This window comes from Cinclus cinclus, chromosome 4 (assembly GCF_963662255.1).
Source record: "Cinclus cinclus chromosome 4, bCinCin1.1, whole genome shotgun sequence".
Classification (NCBI taxonomy): Eukaryota; Metazoa; Chordata; class Aves; order Passeriformes; family Cinclidae; genus Cinclus; species Cinclus cinclus.
The window spans coordinates 25,782,407-25,799,983 of record NC_085049.1 but is presented as its reverse complement, the minus strand read 5'-3'; the positions used below and the strand labels follow the sequence as shown (position 1 = coordinate 25,799,983).

The 17,577-nt window shown below is 41.0% G+C and overlaps 1 protein-coding gene across 2 annotated transcripts in view; it reads left to right on the top strand.

Annotated features, from left to right (window-relative positions):
• Nucleotides 1-16,534, top strand: part of STK38L (serine/threonine kinase 38 like) — a 45,378-nt gene extending 28,844 nt beyond the window's left edge. Inside the window, exons 3-14 of one of the 2 annotated variants that reach the window (XM_062491826.1) lie at nt 17-68; nt 1,329-1,451; nt 1,998-2,081; nt 3,721-3,844; nt 4,386-4,540; nt 5,433-5,535; nt 6,139-6,200; nt 7,718-7,835; nt 8,003-8,126; nt 10,368-10,463; nt 11,346-11,437; nt 12,575-16,534. In XM_062491826.1, coding sequence (XP_062347810.1) covers nt 17-68; nt 1,329-1,451; nt 1,998-2,081; nt 3,721-3,844; nt 4,386-4,540; nt 5,433-5,535; nt 6,139-6,200; nt 7,718-7,835; nt 8,003-8,126; nt 10,368-10,463; nt 11,346-11,437; nt 12,575-12,702 — 1,261 coding nt within the window. In that variant the 3' untranslated portion in view covers nt 12,703-16,534. The remainder of the gene's footprint in view (nt 1-16; nt 69-1,328; nt 1,452-1,997; nt 2,082-3,720; nt 3,845-4,385; nt 4,541-5,432; nt 5,536-6,138; nt 6,201-7,717; nt 7,836-8,002; nt 8,127-10,367; nt 10,464-11,345; nt 11,438-12,574) is intronic. The other variant, XM_062491827.1, reaches the window with a different exon arrangement.
• Nucleotides 16,535-17,577: the final 1,043 nt, after the last annotated feature.

The following is a 17,577-nucleotide window of genomic DNA, read 5'->3' as shown; positions in this document are numbered from 1 at the left end:
TTTCTCTCCTTGGCAGGCAGAAGAAGCTGGAAGTGGCTATGGAAGAGGAAGGCCTTGCAGATGAGGAGGTAAATATTGCTTGAGTAACCTTACAAATTGGTTTGCTTTAGTCCCACTGCTTCAAATGGGCATTTGAAGAGCTCACAGAAACATCAGCCAGCATGACAGAAGGTTTTATTTTGTATATTAATGTTGCCCCTGTTAATAACCTGTTTATTAGGGAAGCTGGGAATGTTTGACCGATATTTGTAATAGCTATCCAAGGCTTTTCATGCTACCTGTAGTTCTTGTGAGACATGGCCACAGTAAGTATCTAGCAAGCTTTTCAAAGATTAAAATTGTTTGCTGTTGTATTTGGCAAGGGGAAAAAAAATGGCCTGTGGTTAAAAGTGGGTAGAAAACCAAATACTGAACTATTTCTTCTTGACTGAAACAGTAAGCTATCAGATCATTGCTCCTTTTGGATACAGATGAGGAGGGATCTCAGTCTGGTTGCCACCTTTTAGAACTTTGGTCAACAACTTTCTTTTCTGGAGTCCATTACATCGTGTCTACAATTCAGGATAGACTGGGAAATAAGTAGGAAGGCTGTCTCAGTCATTTTGGAGTTTTTGTAGCCGCTGTAACTCCTGAGAAGTGGGAAAATGAATATGGGAGTGTATTGCCATCTTGTGGCTTTAAAGGGTGCTATAATCCCAGCACAGAGTCTGGCAGGTGCCTGATCCAGGGACTTGGCAGTCTCTGAGATCTCAGCGTCTTTGGGACCTGCATTTGTCTTCTCTTGGGGAGAATCCTGGTGACATTTTCATCAGAAAAAATAGATGATGGAATTTGGACAGATTTTTCTTTGAGAATGGAGTGCTTGCCTGCCATAAACCAAATGGGTTTTGTTGTACGTCTGTAACCAGAGCCTTTGCTGCTTGCTAAACTCCTTGTTGCCCATCATCACTCTTTTTGGTAGGGTATAAATTTCAGCTTTGATTCTTCACACTGCCCAAAATGAAGATTCAGGCAGTGACTTTGGCCTTGGGGCTGATACACTTTGTTTGGACTAGTATGATTGCCTTTCTTTGTTATTTTTCTTTTTTTTTTATAACTAAGTAACAAAAATAAAATATCACCACCCACCAAAAAAGGTGAAACTGTGCCTGAGGCCTCTATAGAAGAGACCATACTTCAGAAATATTTTGAAAAATTCAGAAACAAATGTAGAAGGAGAAGTCTTTCTCCTGTTGGGATTCCAGAGAAGAACTTCCCAGGAGGGGAAGGTGCATGTCTTGACTCTTTACTGCCACATGACTGACAGATTCTTGTGCCTGTGTCCTCAGAAAAAGCTGCGCAGGTCACAGCACGCTCGCAAGGAAACGGAGTTCCTGCGGCTCAAGAGGACCAGGCTTGGCTTGGATGACTTCGAGTCTTTGAAAGTCATAGGAAGAGGAGCATTTGGGGAGGTTTGTGGCATTCTTGCTTGAACAGGAGATGAAAATGGGATTGACCACTGTAATGAAACATTCTAATGGCAATTTAATGAATTGTTTTATTGCAGAATGGCAGCTATTTGTGCCATTCTCCAAGTGATAAGTGATTAATCACATGCATTGATTTCCCAAGGCTTCTGGAAAGACACTTAGTTTCCCATGGCTTCCCACACTGATGTTGCCCACATGGCCCTCTGAAATTATGGATTTGCAGTAGCACATCTCCTCTTGACAAACCTCCTTTCTTCCCTGTGTCACTTCAGTTATTTCTCCTCCTGGATCTTAACCTACACAATCCTGGAATTCACTGTGCCTGCTGACTTTTCCTAAAACAAAAACCCTTCCTCACTAGTGTTAGTGTTGTACATGGTACAGAATAATTCCTTTTTTAATATTTATCATATTTAAATGCATTTTTTGAATATTTAACAAGAGGACTTCTCCATGCCGGGCAACTGGGAGCCTTCCAGTGGATTTCTGAGGCAGAGAAGACTGACTGGGTTCTCTCTTTTCGTAAAGGTCCGCCTTGTTCAGAAGAAGGATACAGGTCACATTTATGCAATGAAGATACTGAGAAAAGCAGATATGCTGGAGAAAGAGCAGGTTTGTGATCTATAAGTCCCCTAAATTTCAAACTTAGCCTGTCTATAAAATGTTTTCCACCTTTGAAAGCCCCTGCAGTGGTGTGGCAGTCCAAAAGGCTCTGCAGTGTTGCTATCACAGCACAAAAGCAGCAGAAGTTAGGAAATAAGGTCATGTAACTGCATTTAAAAATACTTTATTTGCAGCCAGTTTGGAGTAGTGACAAAGATTTTATTTTTTTCCCCGTTATCAACATGGAGCTTATAGTACTGTATCTGTAAAAGTGCATTTCAAGGGAAGTACTTCTGGAAGAATAATCCTGTGCCAAAGTCAAAACAGAGATATTTGATGTTTTCTTTTAAAGAAAACCAGCAGAAATCGCATTGTTCCCTCAGCTTTGTCTTCCTTGGATTTGCTTTATAGTTGGGCTTATCTTTTTGAGGGTTTATTTGTTTTGATTTTGTTAGTTTGCTTAGGTTTTTGCTTTTACTTTTTAGCTAACAACTCACTGTGAGGACACAGCAAGTACTTTAGCATGACAAAGCAAAGAAATCAAGGGTGGGTGTCTCAAGAGATAAGAGGACTTTTTTTCCTACTAGTCCAAACCTTACCCATCATTTGCACAGCATTTCCCTGCAGCAGTGGTACTTTTTTTTTTCCTGACACAGATTATTTTGTCTCCTGAAGCCCATGCCCTGAATTCAGGGAACCAGAGGAGCAGCAGGGTGTGCAGAGCAGACAGGATTTGTGTGGTGTTGCCCCCATTTCAGAACCTGATGTGGGAAGGACTCTGAGCTCACGCTCTACATTCAGTTTGGGACAGTGATCTTCCCTGGAGAGTGTTTGTCTGCTGGAGTTGTCATTGCCTGGCTTGTTCCGTGGAGAGCAGCAGAGGACACACAAAGAAAGAAATGTTCTAGTATTTTTTTTCCAAGCCTGGTAAAAATCTGGGAGAAATCCTGTCTCTTTTAAAGCAAGATTTTCTTAATGTATTGTAGAGCTGCACTGAGGAATAGAGGGTGGAAAGAAATACTTTTTAATGAGACTAAAAATAAAGCCAGGTAAATGCAGGTTGGAGTTCTCCTGCAGAGGGAGAGCCTTTGCCCCAAGCAACCCTGCGGCAAGATTCATGTAAATATGTTCCTCACCAGTAGAACTGGGGAACTGATGCAGAAGACTGTTTGGTGCTTTTCTTACAGCTCTTAATAAATACTTTTCCATGCATATATATTTAATTTTTCCTCCAGGATGAGGATATGTTGTAGTGAAAAAACACACCTCTCCTCCAATATCCATTATTCTTAATTTCCAGCCACTTATGGGCTAGCAGCTTTCCATCTATCTTCTGAAGTTTTAGCTGGAACTGGAATATCCTGAGCAAGGTCAGATGTTCCTGAACTCACTTGTGCTTTTTCCACCAGCTTTGTCAGTTTTTTTTAACAAACAGAACCAGCTTAACAAGCTGTGCTTTGAGATTCTAGAGAAACCCTAGGATTGTGTAAAAAATGAGGGAAAATATGAGTATGGAAAGTGCTAGAAAAATAGTTCCTTTGCTAAAGGTTATGAAAATATGCTGTAGGGATAGGAGGGTAACATGATGTTCCTTGTTGAATATTTCAATATTTTTCCTTTAATAATAACAATTTCTAAAACATTTTAGGTGGCCCATATCAGAGCAGAAAGAGATATTTTGGTTGAAGCAGATGGAGCCTGGGTAGTGAAAATGTTTTACAGCTTCCAGGATAAAAGGAACCTTTACCTGATCATGGAGTTTTTGCCTGGAGGTAAGCTTTGTGCTGTGGCATCAGGTGATACAGGTACCTCTTCCTTAGCTTTTGTGGGTGGCTTTATAAAATATTAGAAACAAGCATCCTGTATAATTTGTGAAAATAAAAGCATTAGCATTCCTTTACATGAAGTCCCAAGTCATGTGACCCTTCCTGATTTTTAGGGGAAGGAAAAAGGTTGAAGGGGGTAGATAGATTTGAATTAAATAATTCTATTAGAAATTTCTGCTTTTTAAGACTTAAGCTCTTAACAGTAAAAACAAAACAGAAGAAAAGCCCTTATTCAAACAGTTTGTGCAACAAATTTAATGTGTGTAAAAATCCACTCTATTTTCCCAGGCCATTCAATTAAAATTCCTGTTTAGCATTTTTAACTAAAAAAGTAAGTTGGGTTTGTAGGTCCTTGCAGTAATGGTTTTATGATTAGTAACTGTAAGGCCAGTTAATAAGGTTAAATTTGGATTCTACTGGGGCTTCTTATAGTTTTGTGATTTAAAATGTTCTGATCCCTAAGCTGTTTTTTCTTCTCTTTGATAAGGTGACATGATGACCTTACTAATGAAGAAGGACACTTTATCAGAGGAGGAGACCCAGTTTTACATTTCTGAGACTGTGTTGGCCATCGATGCCATTCACCAGCTGGGATTTATCCACAGAGACATCAAGCCAGACAATCTCCTGCTGGATGCCAAGGCATGTACTGGGCTCACCAACTGCTGGTGCTTCCAAGATCCCAGGCTGCACATGCTGCTGCTGAGTGGTGTGAGCTACTGGTGCCACCCCAGAGATTTAAACTGGCTGGAGGGAAGCAGGGCATGGCCACTGTATTTTCCTTGGAGAGCACCAGAATGTTTAAACAAAGCCAAATCTTACTCAGAAGCCTTTTAACCATTTTAAGGCAATGCTTTTAAGGGAGAAGACTCACTCAGGGTGACCAGATGCTGATATTTGTGCACATTAAAAGGTGCTACCCTTCCTTTCATGCATCTTGAAGTAGCTATGGGCAATTCATACAATGTTAAATGCTCAATTCCTACAGTTACCTTTATTTCATTACCCACTCACCTGTGGAAACTCCCTCAGTTAGACTGACCATTCTGGTTGTGAAGTGCATCCAGTAAGCATCACCAAATCATGAATTATCTAGGCTGGAGAAGATCTATAAGATCATGGAGGCCAGGCATTATCAGAGCATGCACAGGTCTGTCAGGTTTGATGGGTTCTATCTACACTGATATCTGGAAACCTGATTAAAGCCAAGGTTACCATCAAAACAAAGCAAAGGAATTTTGTCCTGGAGGCTTTCTCAGTCACAGCGATATCCAGTTCAAAACAAAACCAGGCAAAGTATCTGCCTTCAGCTGTTGGGAAATTGTAGCTATAACCATCCCTGGGAGGCCATAGCCTGTTGGAGAGAAAACAGACCCTTCCAGTACACCAAGGTTCAGTCTTTGCTTCCCTGCTTGTCCTGTGCCAGTCCATCATGGCCTGAGAGGGCATGTGCAGTGATTAAAACACTTCCCCCCGCCCCCCCCATGCACTACCTATCTAAATAATGATTTAATGTTCTCTGATTATTTTTTAGGGTCATGTAAAGCTGTCTGATTTTGGGCTCTGCACAGGTTTAAAGAAAGCCCACAGAACAGAGTTCTACAGGAACCTCACACATAACCCACCAAGTGACTTCTGTGAGTATGAGCTGTCCTAGTTTACCATGTAAATGGTTTTGAGCTGCAGCTGTACATTGTACCTGTGTTTCTGCTGGGATAAGCAAGATGGGACAGGCTGATTGCATTTAACTGGAAAACTGGAAATGCTTGTTCCCTGGGTCATGGTAGAATTTCACAGGCAAGAAATGATGATTTCTGTAGTGGTCATGTATTTTTGTGCATTCATACACAGATATGAATACACATAATGTATCTATATTTTAATGCATTTTTCATAATGTTAGTGAAGTTACAGAACTGCTCTTTCAGGAGGGACGTGGGTTCCATGTGCCAAAGGACTGAATTCAGTGACAGTCTCATGAAACTTTTCAGAAGCTGATCTAAAAATTTCAGCAGGTTCTAATTTAGAATTGCTGATATGTGTCCTACTTTGATGATTTTCAGCTGTGCATTGGACAGTAGTTATTCTCATTCTCCTATATCCAGTTATAATGAAGTATTTGTTTCTAGAATAAAGGATTCTAAATGTACAAAATAGTTATTTAAAACTGGAGCCCTATAAATATTTTTTCTTAATTCTCACAAATACATTTGTTATGTAATAACTACTTTGTAAAATAGCATTTCAGAATATGAACTCAAAGAGGAAAGCAGAAACATGGAAGAAGAACAGGCGACAGCTGGTGAGTTAATTAAATAATGTATAAGTCTTGTTTTGCTTTTAAACTGTTTACAGAAGGTGTTAAATTAAAACTCACTGGTAATGCTCCTGGTGTTGACAACCTGCAAGGCCCTCATATGTGGCTGTCTACAAGCTCCCAAAACCACAACTAACTCAAAAGAAGGGGGTCCAGGTTGGAAAAGCAAGACCCTGCTCTTCTCTATGCCTTTGTTTCCTTTGTGAGCATCTGACCCAAGCCCTCAGGTGTCCTCAGCCCCATGGCCAAGGTGTGTCTGGAGCTCTGTGAGCACGGACCTGGTGTGGACAGTGTGGGCTCCTGGCACTGATTCCTGCAGCTCAATCACAAGCAGATGTGTGGCTGCAGGATTCCTTTTTAGAGAACTGTGGGGAATTCCCATTCTGCTGAATGGGAATGTGGTGGAAGGGCTGTGGGAGGGTGTTGGTGCTGGGGTGTTCCAGCCTGGGTTTGTGTTGAGGAGTGGGTCACATAACAGGGGGACTTGTGGCATAAACTGAACCAAAGCCAAGTGTCTGTCAGCCATGGGATTTCAGACTTCCATCCCTGCGCATGATTTTCACCAAAAAATCTCAGTTGTCAAATTTTGCAACCTTTTATTTTTCCACACCCTTTTAAAAAAGTGATCTACTGCAGTATTCCCATACAGATTTAGGGTGGTTTCTTCCTTCCTCATGAGACATAACGAGATGACATTGCAGCCACCATGCTGCCTCATGGGGCTGTATTTCACAGCCTTATTCCAGCCTGGAATTAGATCTCTGAAAAGACTTTATCTCAAGTCCAGTGAAGGCTGATGTGGCAGAACTGTGTGGTGAAGAACAGTCCCACAGAGACAATGAAAGGCCAAAATGACAACTTGCATCAACACTCTTGGAGAAGAAGCTTTGTTTTTGATTTTCTGTTGGTTCAATCCTAAATCTCTTGAGTCTGTTCAATCAAACAGAGTGTTTCTTTTTTGGTCAGACAAGTGAAAGTAAAATATTTTTGTGGCAAAAGTGATTTGGGGGAACTTCTTTGGCCTTTAAGGGATTTTTATTTGGTTAGATTTTTTTTTCTCTCTCCCTATTGCCCTATGCAAGATTTTTCATCAGTAAAGAGAAATTCCCAATACGCAGCTTGTATGTATCATGAGTGTCACACCTAGGAATCTGCCACTGATTATGCTTTTAAAACTAAACAAAGACCACAACAATAGAACTACTTGGGGTTTTTTGTAATACAGCTACCTGAAACTTCAGCTAAGATGACCTTCTGGTATTGCAGTTGCAATATTCTATGATTTCATCACATTAAAGAGGATTATTTCCATTTATTTTTAGGTTATCTGTGTTTATTAATATAAAAGAAAAATATTCTTGGGATTTTAGTTCTTGTGAATTCTCAAATTAAGCATTCTTTCTCACCCAAACAAGATCCTTTATGTAAATCCCAGGAAAACGTATTGCAAAGTGTAAAACTGCAGTAGTTCTCTTTTCAAGCGATGACTGCTTTTTTTCCAGGCATATTCTACTGTGGGAACCCCAGACTATATTGCTCCAGAAGTGTTTATGCAGACTGGGTACAACAAGCTGTGTGACTGGTGGTCCTTGGGAGTGATTATGTATGAAATGCTAATAGGTATGTTAAAAGCCCCTGCTTAAGAGCTGTTCAAAGGTAACAGGTTCCATTTGTTCAGAAGGGAATACTTCTGGCTTGTTAAATTTGGGAGCCCCAGTGACAAAAGCAGAGGTTCAGGTCAATGCTGTCCTGGAAAAAGTTTATTAATTCTTGATTTGTTTGTGCAGGGTATCCACCTTTCTGCTCAGAAACACCACAAGAGACTTACAGGAAAGTTATGAACTGGAAAGAAACGTTGGTATTTCCTCCAGAGGTGCCCATTTCGGAGAAAGCAAAGGATTTAATTCTAAGGTCAGTAAGAAAAACCCAATTCTGGCCTCTTGCCCAGCCGAGGTCATCTTCCATCAGGGTAAATTCCTGTTCTATGTGAAGAAAGCTTTATGTTGGAGGGAAGGCTGGTTTCTTTTGTCACCATCCTTGATGGATTTTTCAAGTCTTTTTCCCTTTGCCATTTGTTTAACATGAAGGAATAAGCTGGAACGATCTTGATTTGTACCATGGTACAAGGAGAAACAGAGCAGACCAAAAATAAAGTGGCTAACACAGAATTTTTTTCTTCTCTGAAGTGGCAAGAAAATAACCACTCACAAGCATTTAATGTACTTAACAGAAATCATGGAATGTTTTGGATTTACTCACTTCTTTCAAAGGCCTGTTTTTTAGTTTGCATTGAGGATTTTGTGAGGGTCTTGGTGACAAGGTCAGGCAGAAATGCTCTCTTGTCCTGAGAGGGTTTGGGGGGGGGGGTGCACACTGGATTTGGGTTTGGTATTTTTTTCCTTTTTTTTTTCCTTTTCAAAGCTAACGTTAATAGCCTTATGTAATTTTGTTACAGGCAAAGCGGGGAATGTACTTCACAAAACTAGAATTTATTATTAGTTCCAGCAGTGCTCCAGTAACCTACAAAAACGTAAAATGCGAGAAAAAGTTATCCTGCATCCAGCTAGTGATACTAGCAACTCAAATAATAATTGTTGCTAACCCTCATGAATAAGTTTGTGTAAAACAGTTATATTGCATTTTCAGTATCTATTTCTATCCTGTTCTGTTCAACCTTCCTTGTCAGCATCCCAAGTTCTTTGCTGAACAGAGTACAGCATTACTGCTGCTTATTCCTTCCTCCTCAATCCTGACTCTGTTTGGGGAATTTTTAGAGATTTCAGTGTATTTGTTAGCATGTCTTGCTCATGCATCTACTTACATGACTATTTGAATTTATAAGTTTGCCTCCACAAGAAGGATTAAAATTGGGGTAAAATGTCTTAGTTATAGATAATCTATTAAAATGAGGTTAAAACAGGTTGGACAACAACCACCTGGTTTTGGGACTTTGTCTATTACAGCTTGGACAAGTTGGGCAACGTGTGTTTTAGCTTAAAGGGAGATGTAAACAAAGTTAAAGGGTTATGGATAGAGATAAATCCAAACTAAAATAAACTCAAGTTCAGACATAGCCTGACAAATCGTGTGGCTGAGTGTTGTTACAAGGTTTGAAGTCTGTTGGTAGTCCTTGGCATCACCCAGCCTGCTGGGCTGCAGTACAAATACAGGCAGGTTTTCTTCCCCACTGACACCCAACTACAAGCAAAATAACTTGAATTTATAACTGGGGACAGTTTATAGCCTAATCTGCTGTGCTACACATGCAGAAGATGGCTGAGTTTTCATTAATTCCTAGGCAAATGTTGGTCTTCCCATCTCCTGGATGAGATACTTGAAAGGCTTTCCAGTCCAGAGGAGAAGGGTTTGTCTCTGCTGTTCCCTGGAGCAAATCCCTGAGGTCACTGAGTTGCTGTCAGAGAGTTTCCACCTCCCTATTTTCCTCCTTTAGGATTTTAGACTTTTCCTGTCTGGCCTGCTGGAGCAGGTAACAGTTCCCATCTCACAAATCCTGTCTCTGTCTCCAATTTAATCTTTTTCTTCCTGCTGTTTCATGGCTGCTTCTCATAAAGTGACAATTTTTTGTGGGGTCTGAGCTGAGGTTATGCAGCAGGGCTTTATCAGAAACAGGCCCTGGGTCTTTGCACCACCTGTACCTCTGAGGAGAGGGAACGGGGAGAATAAGGACATGGCATGTTTGGGATGGGCTGGCTCACTGGGATTCCAATATATGACATCAGAGAGCAGTCCTGATTTACTAAGTATATCTATTCTTCTTAGGTTTACTTTGAAACAGGGATGTTTAAATAGTTGAGAACATGCCAGGAGTTCTCAGTAGTAGGGATTTAAGTCTCCATTCCAAACTGATCTTATAGGACCAGAACATGCAGCAACTTTTCACAGACATGGAAGATGAGGATGCAGCAGTTTAGAAAAGGTGTCAGTTATTGGCATCATAGCTTTTTGTTTCTGGATTTAACAATGTTCTGCCTCTACTATTTCCCTTCTCTCTTAGATGCAATGGGCTGCTTTGATGTTACCCCAAGTGGTGGAACAATTTTAAACAACTCCTTTAAATTCTTGATACTGGATACTTTTGCTTCTGTCCAAATTTATCATAAAACTTTGCCTTTGTTTTTTCCCCCTTTTCAGGTTTTGTATTGACTCAGAAAACAGGATTGGTAGCAATGGAGTAGAAGAAATAAAAAGTCATCCATTTTTTGAAGGAGTAGACTGGGGACATATCAGGTATGTATATACACACATTTTTACCGGGATAAAAATTTACATGTTTTACAGGGAGAATAAAAGCCATGAAAGCAAGAATTTCAAGGACATTTATTTGCAATTTATCTTTCATTTTGAAAGGCAGTTACTGGCAGTAGGTGGGTGGCACTGAAGGTTTTCTGGCCTTGCTGACATTCATAGAAATGGTCAGAGTTTAACTGTTTTGAGATAGCTCAGATTGCTCGAGACTGCCCAGAATGGAAAAAAAATGTTATAGGATGGCTGTGGATTTAATTCCAAGTAGTAATTAGAACTGTGATGAGTTTACAGGTGTAAATCACTGCTTTTCCCACAGTGCTGTGTCCTAGTGTGAACATTTTGGCACAGATTCCTTGGGCAGTTTAAAAAACCTTAAAATTTCTTCAAGGGCTTTCTGATTGTGGAGGTGCTAAAGCAGAGCCAGCCTGGTTTGGGACAGAGATGCTGAGTGTCACAAAGAGGAGCTGCAGTCCAGAGGTTTTTTGGATGAGATCCAGGCTGATGAGCACTGGAATTGTAAAGCTCTGGGTGCAAGTACAATCCTGCTGGGCTGGGTTTGTGAAACAGTGGTGGCTGGTGACAAGATCAGGGTGATAGCTGTGTGGCAGATAAGTGTGGGATGCTCTCTCACTTAATGGGAAAATAATGTTGGCCCTAAGCCTGCCAGCAAGACACCAGTGGGGAACCAAACAATCTCCCCATGGTGTCAGCAAACAGGAGAGTCAGATTCATCTGTGATGCACTCCGTGGAACCCTTGTGCTCTGCATTAAGGGAAGTTGTAGGTGTCAAAAGATAAGTTAAAACTGGAACTTGATGTCTCATTTCCCAATATTCACTCTTCTGGCATTTATCTTTATTTGCAGGGAAAGACCAGCTGCAATCCCTATAGAAATCAAAAGTATTGATGATACTTCAAACTTCGATGAATTTCCTGAATCAGACATTTTACAGCCAGGTGAGACTGCCATTGGAAATTCCAAGTCTCCACCTGTGACATGCTAGAATACTGCACGGATGCCTTTGTTGTTGCTTATATTAATTTTTCTGATGCCCCAGTCAAGTTAGTCTTTAGATCAAGTCTCTATTTTTACTTTGAAATATGAGTGTAAACCTGTGTCCTCATAGCTGCAAAGCCCAGAAATTTTAAGAGTCAAAGCCATTGGTAAAAATTATTTGCACTGGTAGCGAGCACAGAAAGCAGTGGAGTTTTCTGCCAGGCAGTCTGTCTAACCAGATTCTGGTAAAACATCACACACTGATTTGCTTTTCCTCTTCAGTGACTTTTGAGGTTTGTGCCAAACACAGTTGTTGAGATACTTGTGGGTAAGAATTTTCAGACACCTTAATTCATGAACCTGAGTGGCTCTGTAAATTACTTCAGAGGTTTTTTCAGTTGTTGATTTCTCTTGGCAAGTTACAGGAAATTTTCAAATGTAGAAGGCTTGGTTCTGTGACATACAAATAGTCTCAGGTCCCACTGTTTTCAGTTACTTGAAGATTGGCACATGTTTAACAGCAATTAATTGCTGTCTGCTAAATATACCTGTGTTAATAGTCATAAGAATTATCCAAAAGTTCTTGGATAATGGCTTTTATTTAATGGTGATGAGGTTTGTCCTTTTGATGCAAAGCAACCCATCTCCAGTGCCTAAGCTGTTAAGTCCATATTTGGATAATGGAAAGAATATTTGTATTATTTTGGCATTTCAGACCCACTGAAAATGGTATTGTACATGTGGATAACTAAAGATTAGAACCTCAGAAATGTCGTGGGGTTTGTAATTGTGCATCCTGTGCGTATGTTAGATGCTTCTGTCAAGGTATGGAAACCTGGCAGAGTGTGTAGGCATAATTAAAAAAAAAAAAGGCAAAACAAAACCCCCATTTTTTTGCTTCACAGTTTATCCTGAAATTATAACTCAGACCATTGACAAACAGCAACTGACCTGATTAGAAACAGGATTTCTTCCAGGAGTTTCTGCTGACTAAGGAAATAAGAGTTTAGGGCTGTTTAGCTCTGTGAAAAGTCCTCTCAGAAGCAGCCTGGGTTTAAGTGTTTTAATGTGTGTTTGCTTTTGTTTCTGAATTCTAGTGCCAAACACAACGGAACCTGACTACAAATCCAAAGACTGGGTTTTCCTCAATTACACCTACAAGAGGTTTGAAGGGCTCACCCAGCGTGGCTCCATCCCTTCCTACATGAAAGCTGGGAAGTTGTGAAACAGAACACAACTCCCCAGAGGAAATTGCAAACACAAACCTCAGGTAGCTGCATCACCAGGCCCGCTTGGCGTTAGTTATCAACACATCGACTCTGGTGCGCATCAATTTCACATGGAAATTCTACAGGATTAGGATTTCTAAGACTACTACAGGAATTAGTTGGCAGTGCCAGCTGGCTTTTTTTTTTCTTTCCTTTTTTTTAATATTTGAATATTTTTGTTAACTTTATTATACAAAGGTACTGGAATAAAAGGAACATGCATTGCTTTTCCTGCACTGCCTACATGTGGATAACGGTTAATTCTGCCTCTCTGTACTGTGGCTTTGTTTGTACTGTAAACCATCTAATCCACCCAGGAGGGAAACATATCATTTGATGCAGCATTGTTGTTGTACTGCTCACCTGGTGGGGTTTAGATATGCAGTATAAAGAAAACTGTCCACATTTGCAAACCTCTGTGAGCAGTTGCTCAAGGGTGTTCCATTTGTGGTCTGCAGATCCCCCATGAGTGTAGCACATGGAATTATTTTAAATAGCAGTGTCCTCTGGGCTTCCTTGTGTGCCAGTGCAGGGCTTTGTCAGCCCTTTATCATCATCCCTTTTGTCCCTTTTCCCACAGTGTGCAGCAGTGAGGCAGTCCCTGTTATCTGTTTAGTGGTATTTCTGCTTTAAATGATCAGTGGCAGTATTGGTGTTAGAGGTGATGATGCCTGCTGGCAATTTCAGAAAGAAAAAAAGAATCTGAATAGAAAGTATCAGTATTTTTAGCAGAATGGAAACACTCTGATGCAAAGTTTTGAGGAAATGGCAGTTTCCAAGACTGCATTCCTGCCTCTGCTTTAAAGCTGCTCATAATTCAAACATTCTCTTCTCTCTGTTCAAAATGTGTTCTACAGAACTGATCAGATTGGTGCTTCTTTATTTTTTTTTCCCTCCCTGAGCAGCTGCATGTAGAAGGGATCCTGCTCTAACCTCTCCAGGATCACAGCCTCTGCGCACATAGGGGAAATGGAGTGTCCCACTAGACTCAGACTCTCCTTTTCTTCCAGGATTTTCACCTGGCCTGGTCATGGGATTAGAAGGGATTATCTGAGTTTGCAGCTCAAATTCCAGGGACCACCCACCTAAATGTTCTTGTGGCCAGTCTGCAGGATGGTGACAACCTGACAGCCAAGCCAGGTCTCCTTCCCCCTGGCAGAGGAAACAGAAGCAGAAATAGCTCCATGTGCAGGCTCTGGTTTTGTTCATCAGCCCAGCAGCAGTTCAGAACTGAGCTGCACTCCCTGAGCAGTTACCTGGTCACTGGTGACTTTCTCTGCCTGTGCTCAGCTTATCTGCAGGGCTTTGAATCTGTCACATACAGCAGAGATCTCTGCTGTCATTTTCTGGTCAAAAGAGATGTACAGCAATGAAGAATTCCCCAGTGACTGAACAAGCAGAGTCACTGTTGCTGTCTCCCTCCTCTGAACACCAGTCTAAGGCACCCTAAAACCTCTACAGCCCCCTCTAAGTGGAGCACAGGATGTTTTGGCATACAGAAGAAAAGATTCCACTGGACTTCTGTAGCAATATGGAAAAGCCATCAGAGAAATATTTATTGCTGTTAGGCACTGTGGTATCAGCTGTTCTGAATTATTTGTATGCTCTGAAAAACATACTGAGATGTTCATCTATTGCATAAGAGCTCTTTTGCCAGTAAGATTCCTGTGCATCAGTGCCTGTGATGAGGAGGTAGTCTTCCTTGATCCATTCAGGATCCCTGATCCAGCCTTTCCCTCTATGGTTTTGTCTCCCTTGAAGCATCTAATATCTGTTATTTATACCAGTTTCAGTCTTTAGGTCCTCAAAGAGGAGTAGCCACTGCCTCAGGCCCATCGAGTGTTATATCAGAGCAAAACAAGCTCAGCTTCTGCCTGAGTGCTGGATTGAGGTGGGAACAGCTCCTTGATCTCCCAGATTTGCTTCCCAGACCTTACACAAATTAACATCCCTGTACTGCTGTGGGGGCAAGGCCCTTAAGAATTCTCCAGTGTTGTTCTTAGGTTTGTCAGTGTGCTGAGGCTCAATCTGTGGTCATTCCAAAGGCTGTACAAAAACAGTAACTCACTTAAATCCACCTTTCAGGCATTGTTCTGCCAGTGCCCCAACAGCTCCTGAGGCTTCTCAGGAAAGGAAATGCCTTTCTTAAGGCCTTGACTCCAAAAGAGGGAAGCTCAGGCAGAAAAAAAAAAAAAATCCTGAGATGCAAACTTGGCCTCAAAGGACACTGCTATTCAAAACTATTTTCCTTGGTTTTAATTTCCAGTCTCATCCATGAGGCGGGCACCGTGTGCACTGGAATTGGAATTCCTGCAAGCTCCACCTTTCAGAAGAGCACAGTAACCCCATTAACATGACCTATAAAGAAGTCTTTGCTCAAACTTGTTGAGACAAACACAGTTTCATGGAAACTGCAAATGCTCAGTGATAGTGGTGATTTTTTTTTTTCCTGTGGGGCTTAGGGGAGGGCAGAGAAACACACACTTAATTTAAAGCTATCTATTAAACAACTATATCTGTACATACTCACTGGTTTACAAACTTGGGAAGACGCTCAACCCTTCTATTTGCAGCACTAAAGATAATACTAATTTAAAAGTGCAGATGATTAATCATATCAGTGCTCACATAGGAGTTATATCCATAAGGAAACAGCCTGCAGCCTATCTAGCATAAACTCCTGTATTGTGGTAGTTGACTTTTTAAATTTTTTTGTAAACATAGCATTATTTTAATCAGTAAGTCAAGTTAAACAATATTAACTACTGCTTTTAAGATGATAGAGTTTTTTTTTCAAGGTGAAACTGTGACACTGTAATGGATTAAAGAGGAACAGCAGGTTAATCTACACTGGCTTTCAAAAAAAATTGAAGTGCAACATATCTTTAATTTCATTAATTCTGTCTGATTCTTTTGGATGGTTGTGTGCTTTCGTTTGGCAATGTTTGTCAGTGTGCCATTTATTTTTCTTATTCTTGGAGTACCAAAGATCCTGAAATGGCTTGATGATTGCAACCATGTGAAAATTTATTTTCTGGAAGTATGTTTTGTTAAACTTTTGTTAAAACGTGAAATTGTGTATGCAAATATTTATCAGAGGTTTGCTGGGACACTTACCTATTCCAGCAGGGAAAACTTGAGTGCGTCGATGGAAGTGGAGAGCCTGAATCCAAATTCTGGATCGGAATTCCCTGAGAATGGGGAGGAAGCTTGGATTGGGAACTGCAGCTGAGCTTTTGCACTTCGTTCCATCTCCAATCAGCGTGAGTGAGTGGCCTTAGGTACAGGACATCAGCGGAGGTTGTCTCATGTGCAAAAGGAGTTTAAAAAAAATTGCCAGCATTCAGAAATCAAATCTTGTCAATACTGCGTTTGCACTGTTCAATTTGCCTTGCTGGAGAGTTATAGAGGTGTTATTTTTATAGGTCAACTGTTCCCCACCTGAGCCGTTGGAGACAGTCTGGGATAAGGGCACCTGCTGGGGGGAGTTCAGCTGGGGGGCACCAGGAACAGCACACAGCTCTGCTATCAGCTCCTTCCCCAGGGATGACATTCCTCCTCCTGTGCCCAGCAAGCAGGGAATGCTGCAGTCTAGCCCAGCTAATGCTTAGGAAGTGCTCTCACTTTCTCAATAACACGAGCAATTGTAACACACTGTACCTTGTCCTTTTACTGTTGGGATCTCACAGCAGCTCGTTCTTGGAGTCAAAATGGCAACTGCTATATTTTTCCTAGACTGTTTCATTAGTTGTGGTTGGGAAAGTTACATAGAAGCATTATAAAAATTTATATGAGGCTTTTTACAGCATTTGAAAATAAAAGTAGCATTCTTTTTTAAAAGTTGTGGTTTTCATTTCTTTCACCCCAGTGTACTGGATTTCTCTTTCAGAATGAGAGACAGCTAAGGATTGAGATCCTATTTTGTGGATTCTCATATTGAATTCCATGGACAATGAAACCACCCCAGTGTTGTTGCACTCAATCAGAAAGTCGAGAAAACAAATAGTGTTTGATTTGTCCCACCTGCAGTCACATGAAGAAACTACTTCTGAAATGGTTACTGATCTTCTCCAGAGTCTTACCTTCCCCATAGGCTGTAATTTATCCAGGAAAAGCTTCTGGGGCAGTAGTATCCTTTGATCCACTATAGAAACCTTTCTGTCCTACTGTTCCACTTTCCCTGCCAAGTTCAGAGCAGCAGCAGCAGAAGCAGTGAAAGTTGTGTAAAAAAAATTATCAGAGTGGAGCAGCTGAAAGCCAAGAGAAGTGAGCAGACACTGCCTGGCCTTGTCTGGAGTCCTCCTGAGAGGAATAGGAGACCTCCCTCCCTCCCTCCCTCCCTCCACTCCAGGACTGCTGCTCTCAGTCAAGGTAAAAACACAACAGAATTTTGTGAATTCTATTTGATGGGATCACACTTTTCTTCCCTTGACTGTGCACAATTGTATGGCAGAGCTACACCTCCTAAGGACATGCAGGTTTAGTTCTTTACCTCCTTGCATTACCAAAATCAGATATTCCTCAGAAAAAGTACTTGAATGGCAAATATGAAGGCTATGCCTTCAGCATGAGTAAATCTTTAAAATCTTATCTTAGTTTAAGGTTTATAAGACTTACTGCACATATCTACATTTTTCATTTCTTTGTTTTTGTACAAAGTGTGCCTGGTACCTAAGCAAAACAATAATGCTTTGGGCAGTAAAAGGCTTTTCCTGACAATCTGACAATCTTCTGGCACCAGGGTTTGGACACTTCATCACTCAGGAACACTGCTGCAGTGGGTGTGAGAGGAAATTAATCTCTCCAGCACAGAGGGAGCTCATCCTGCTGCC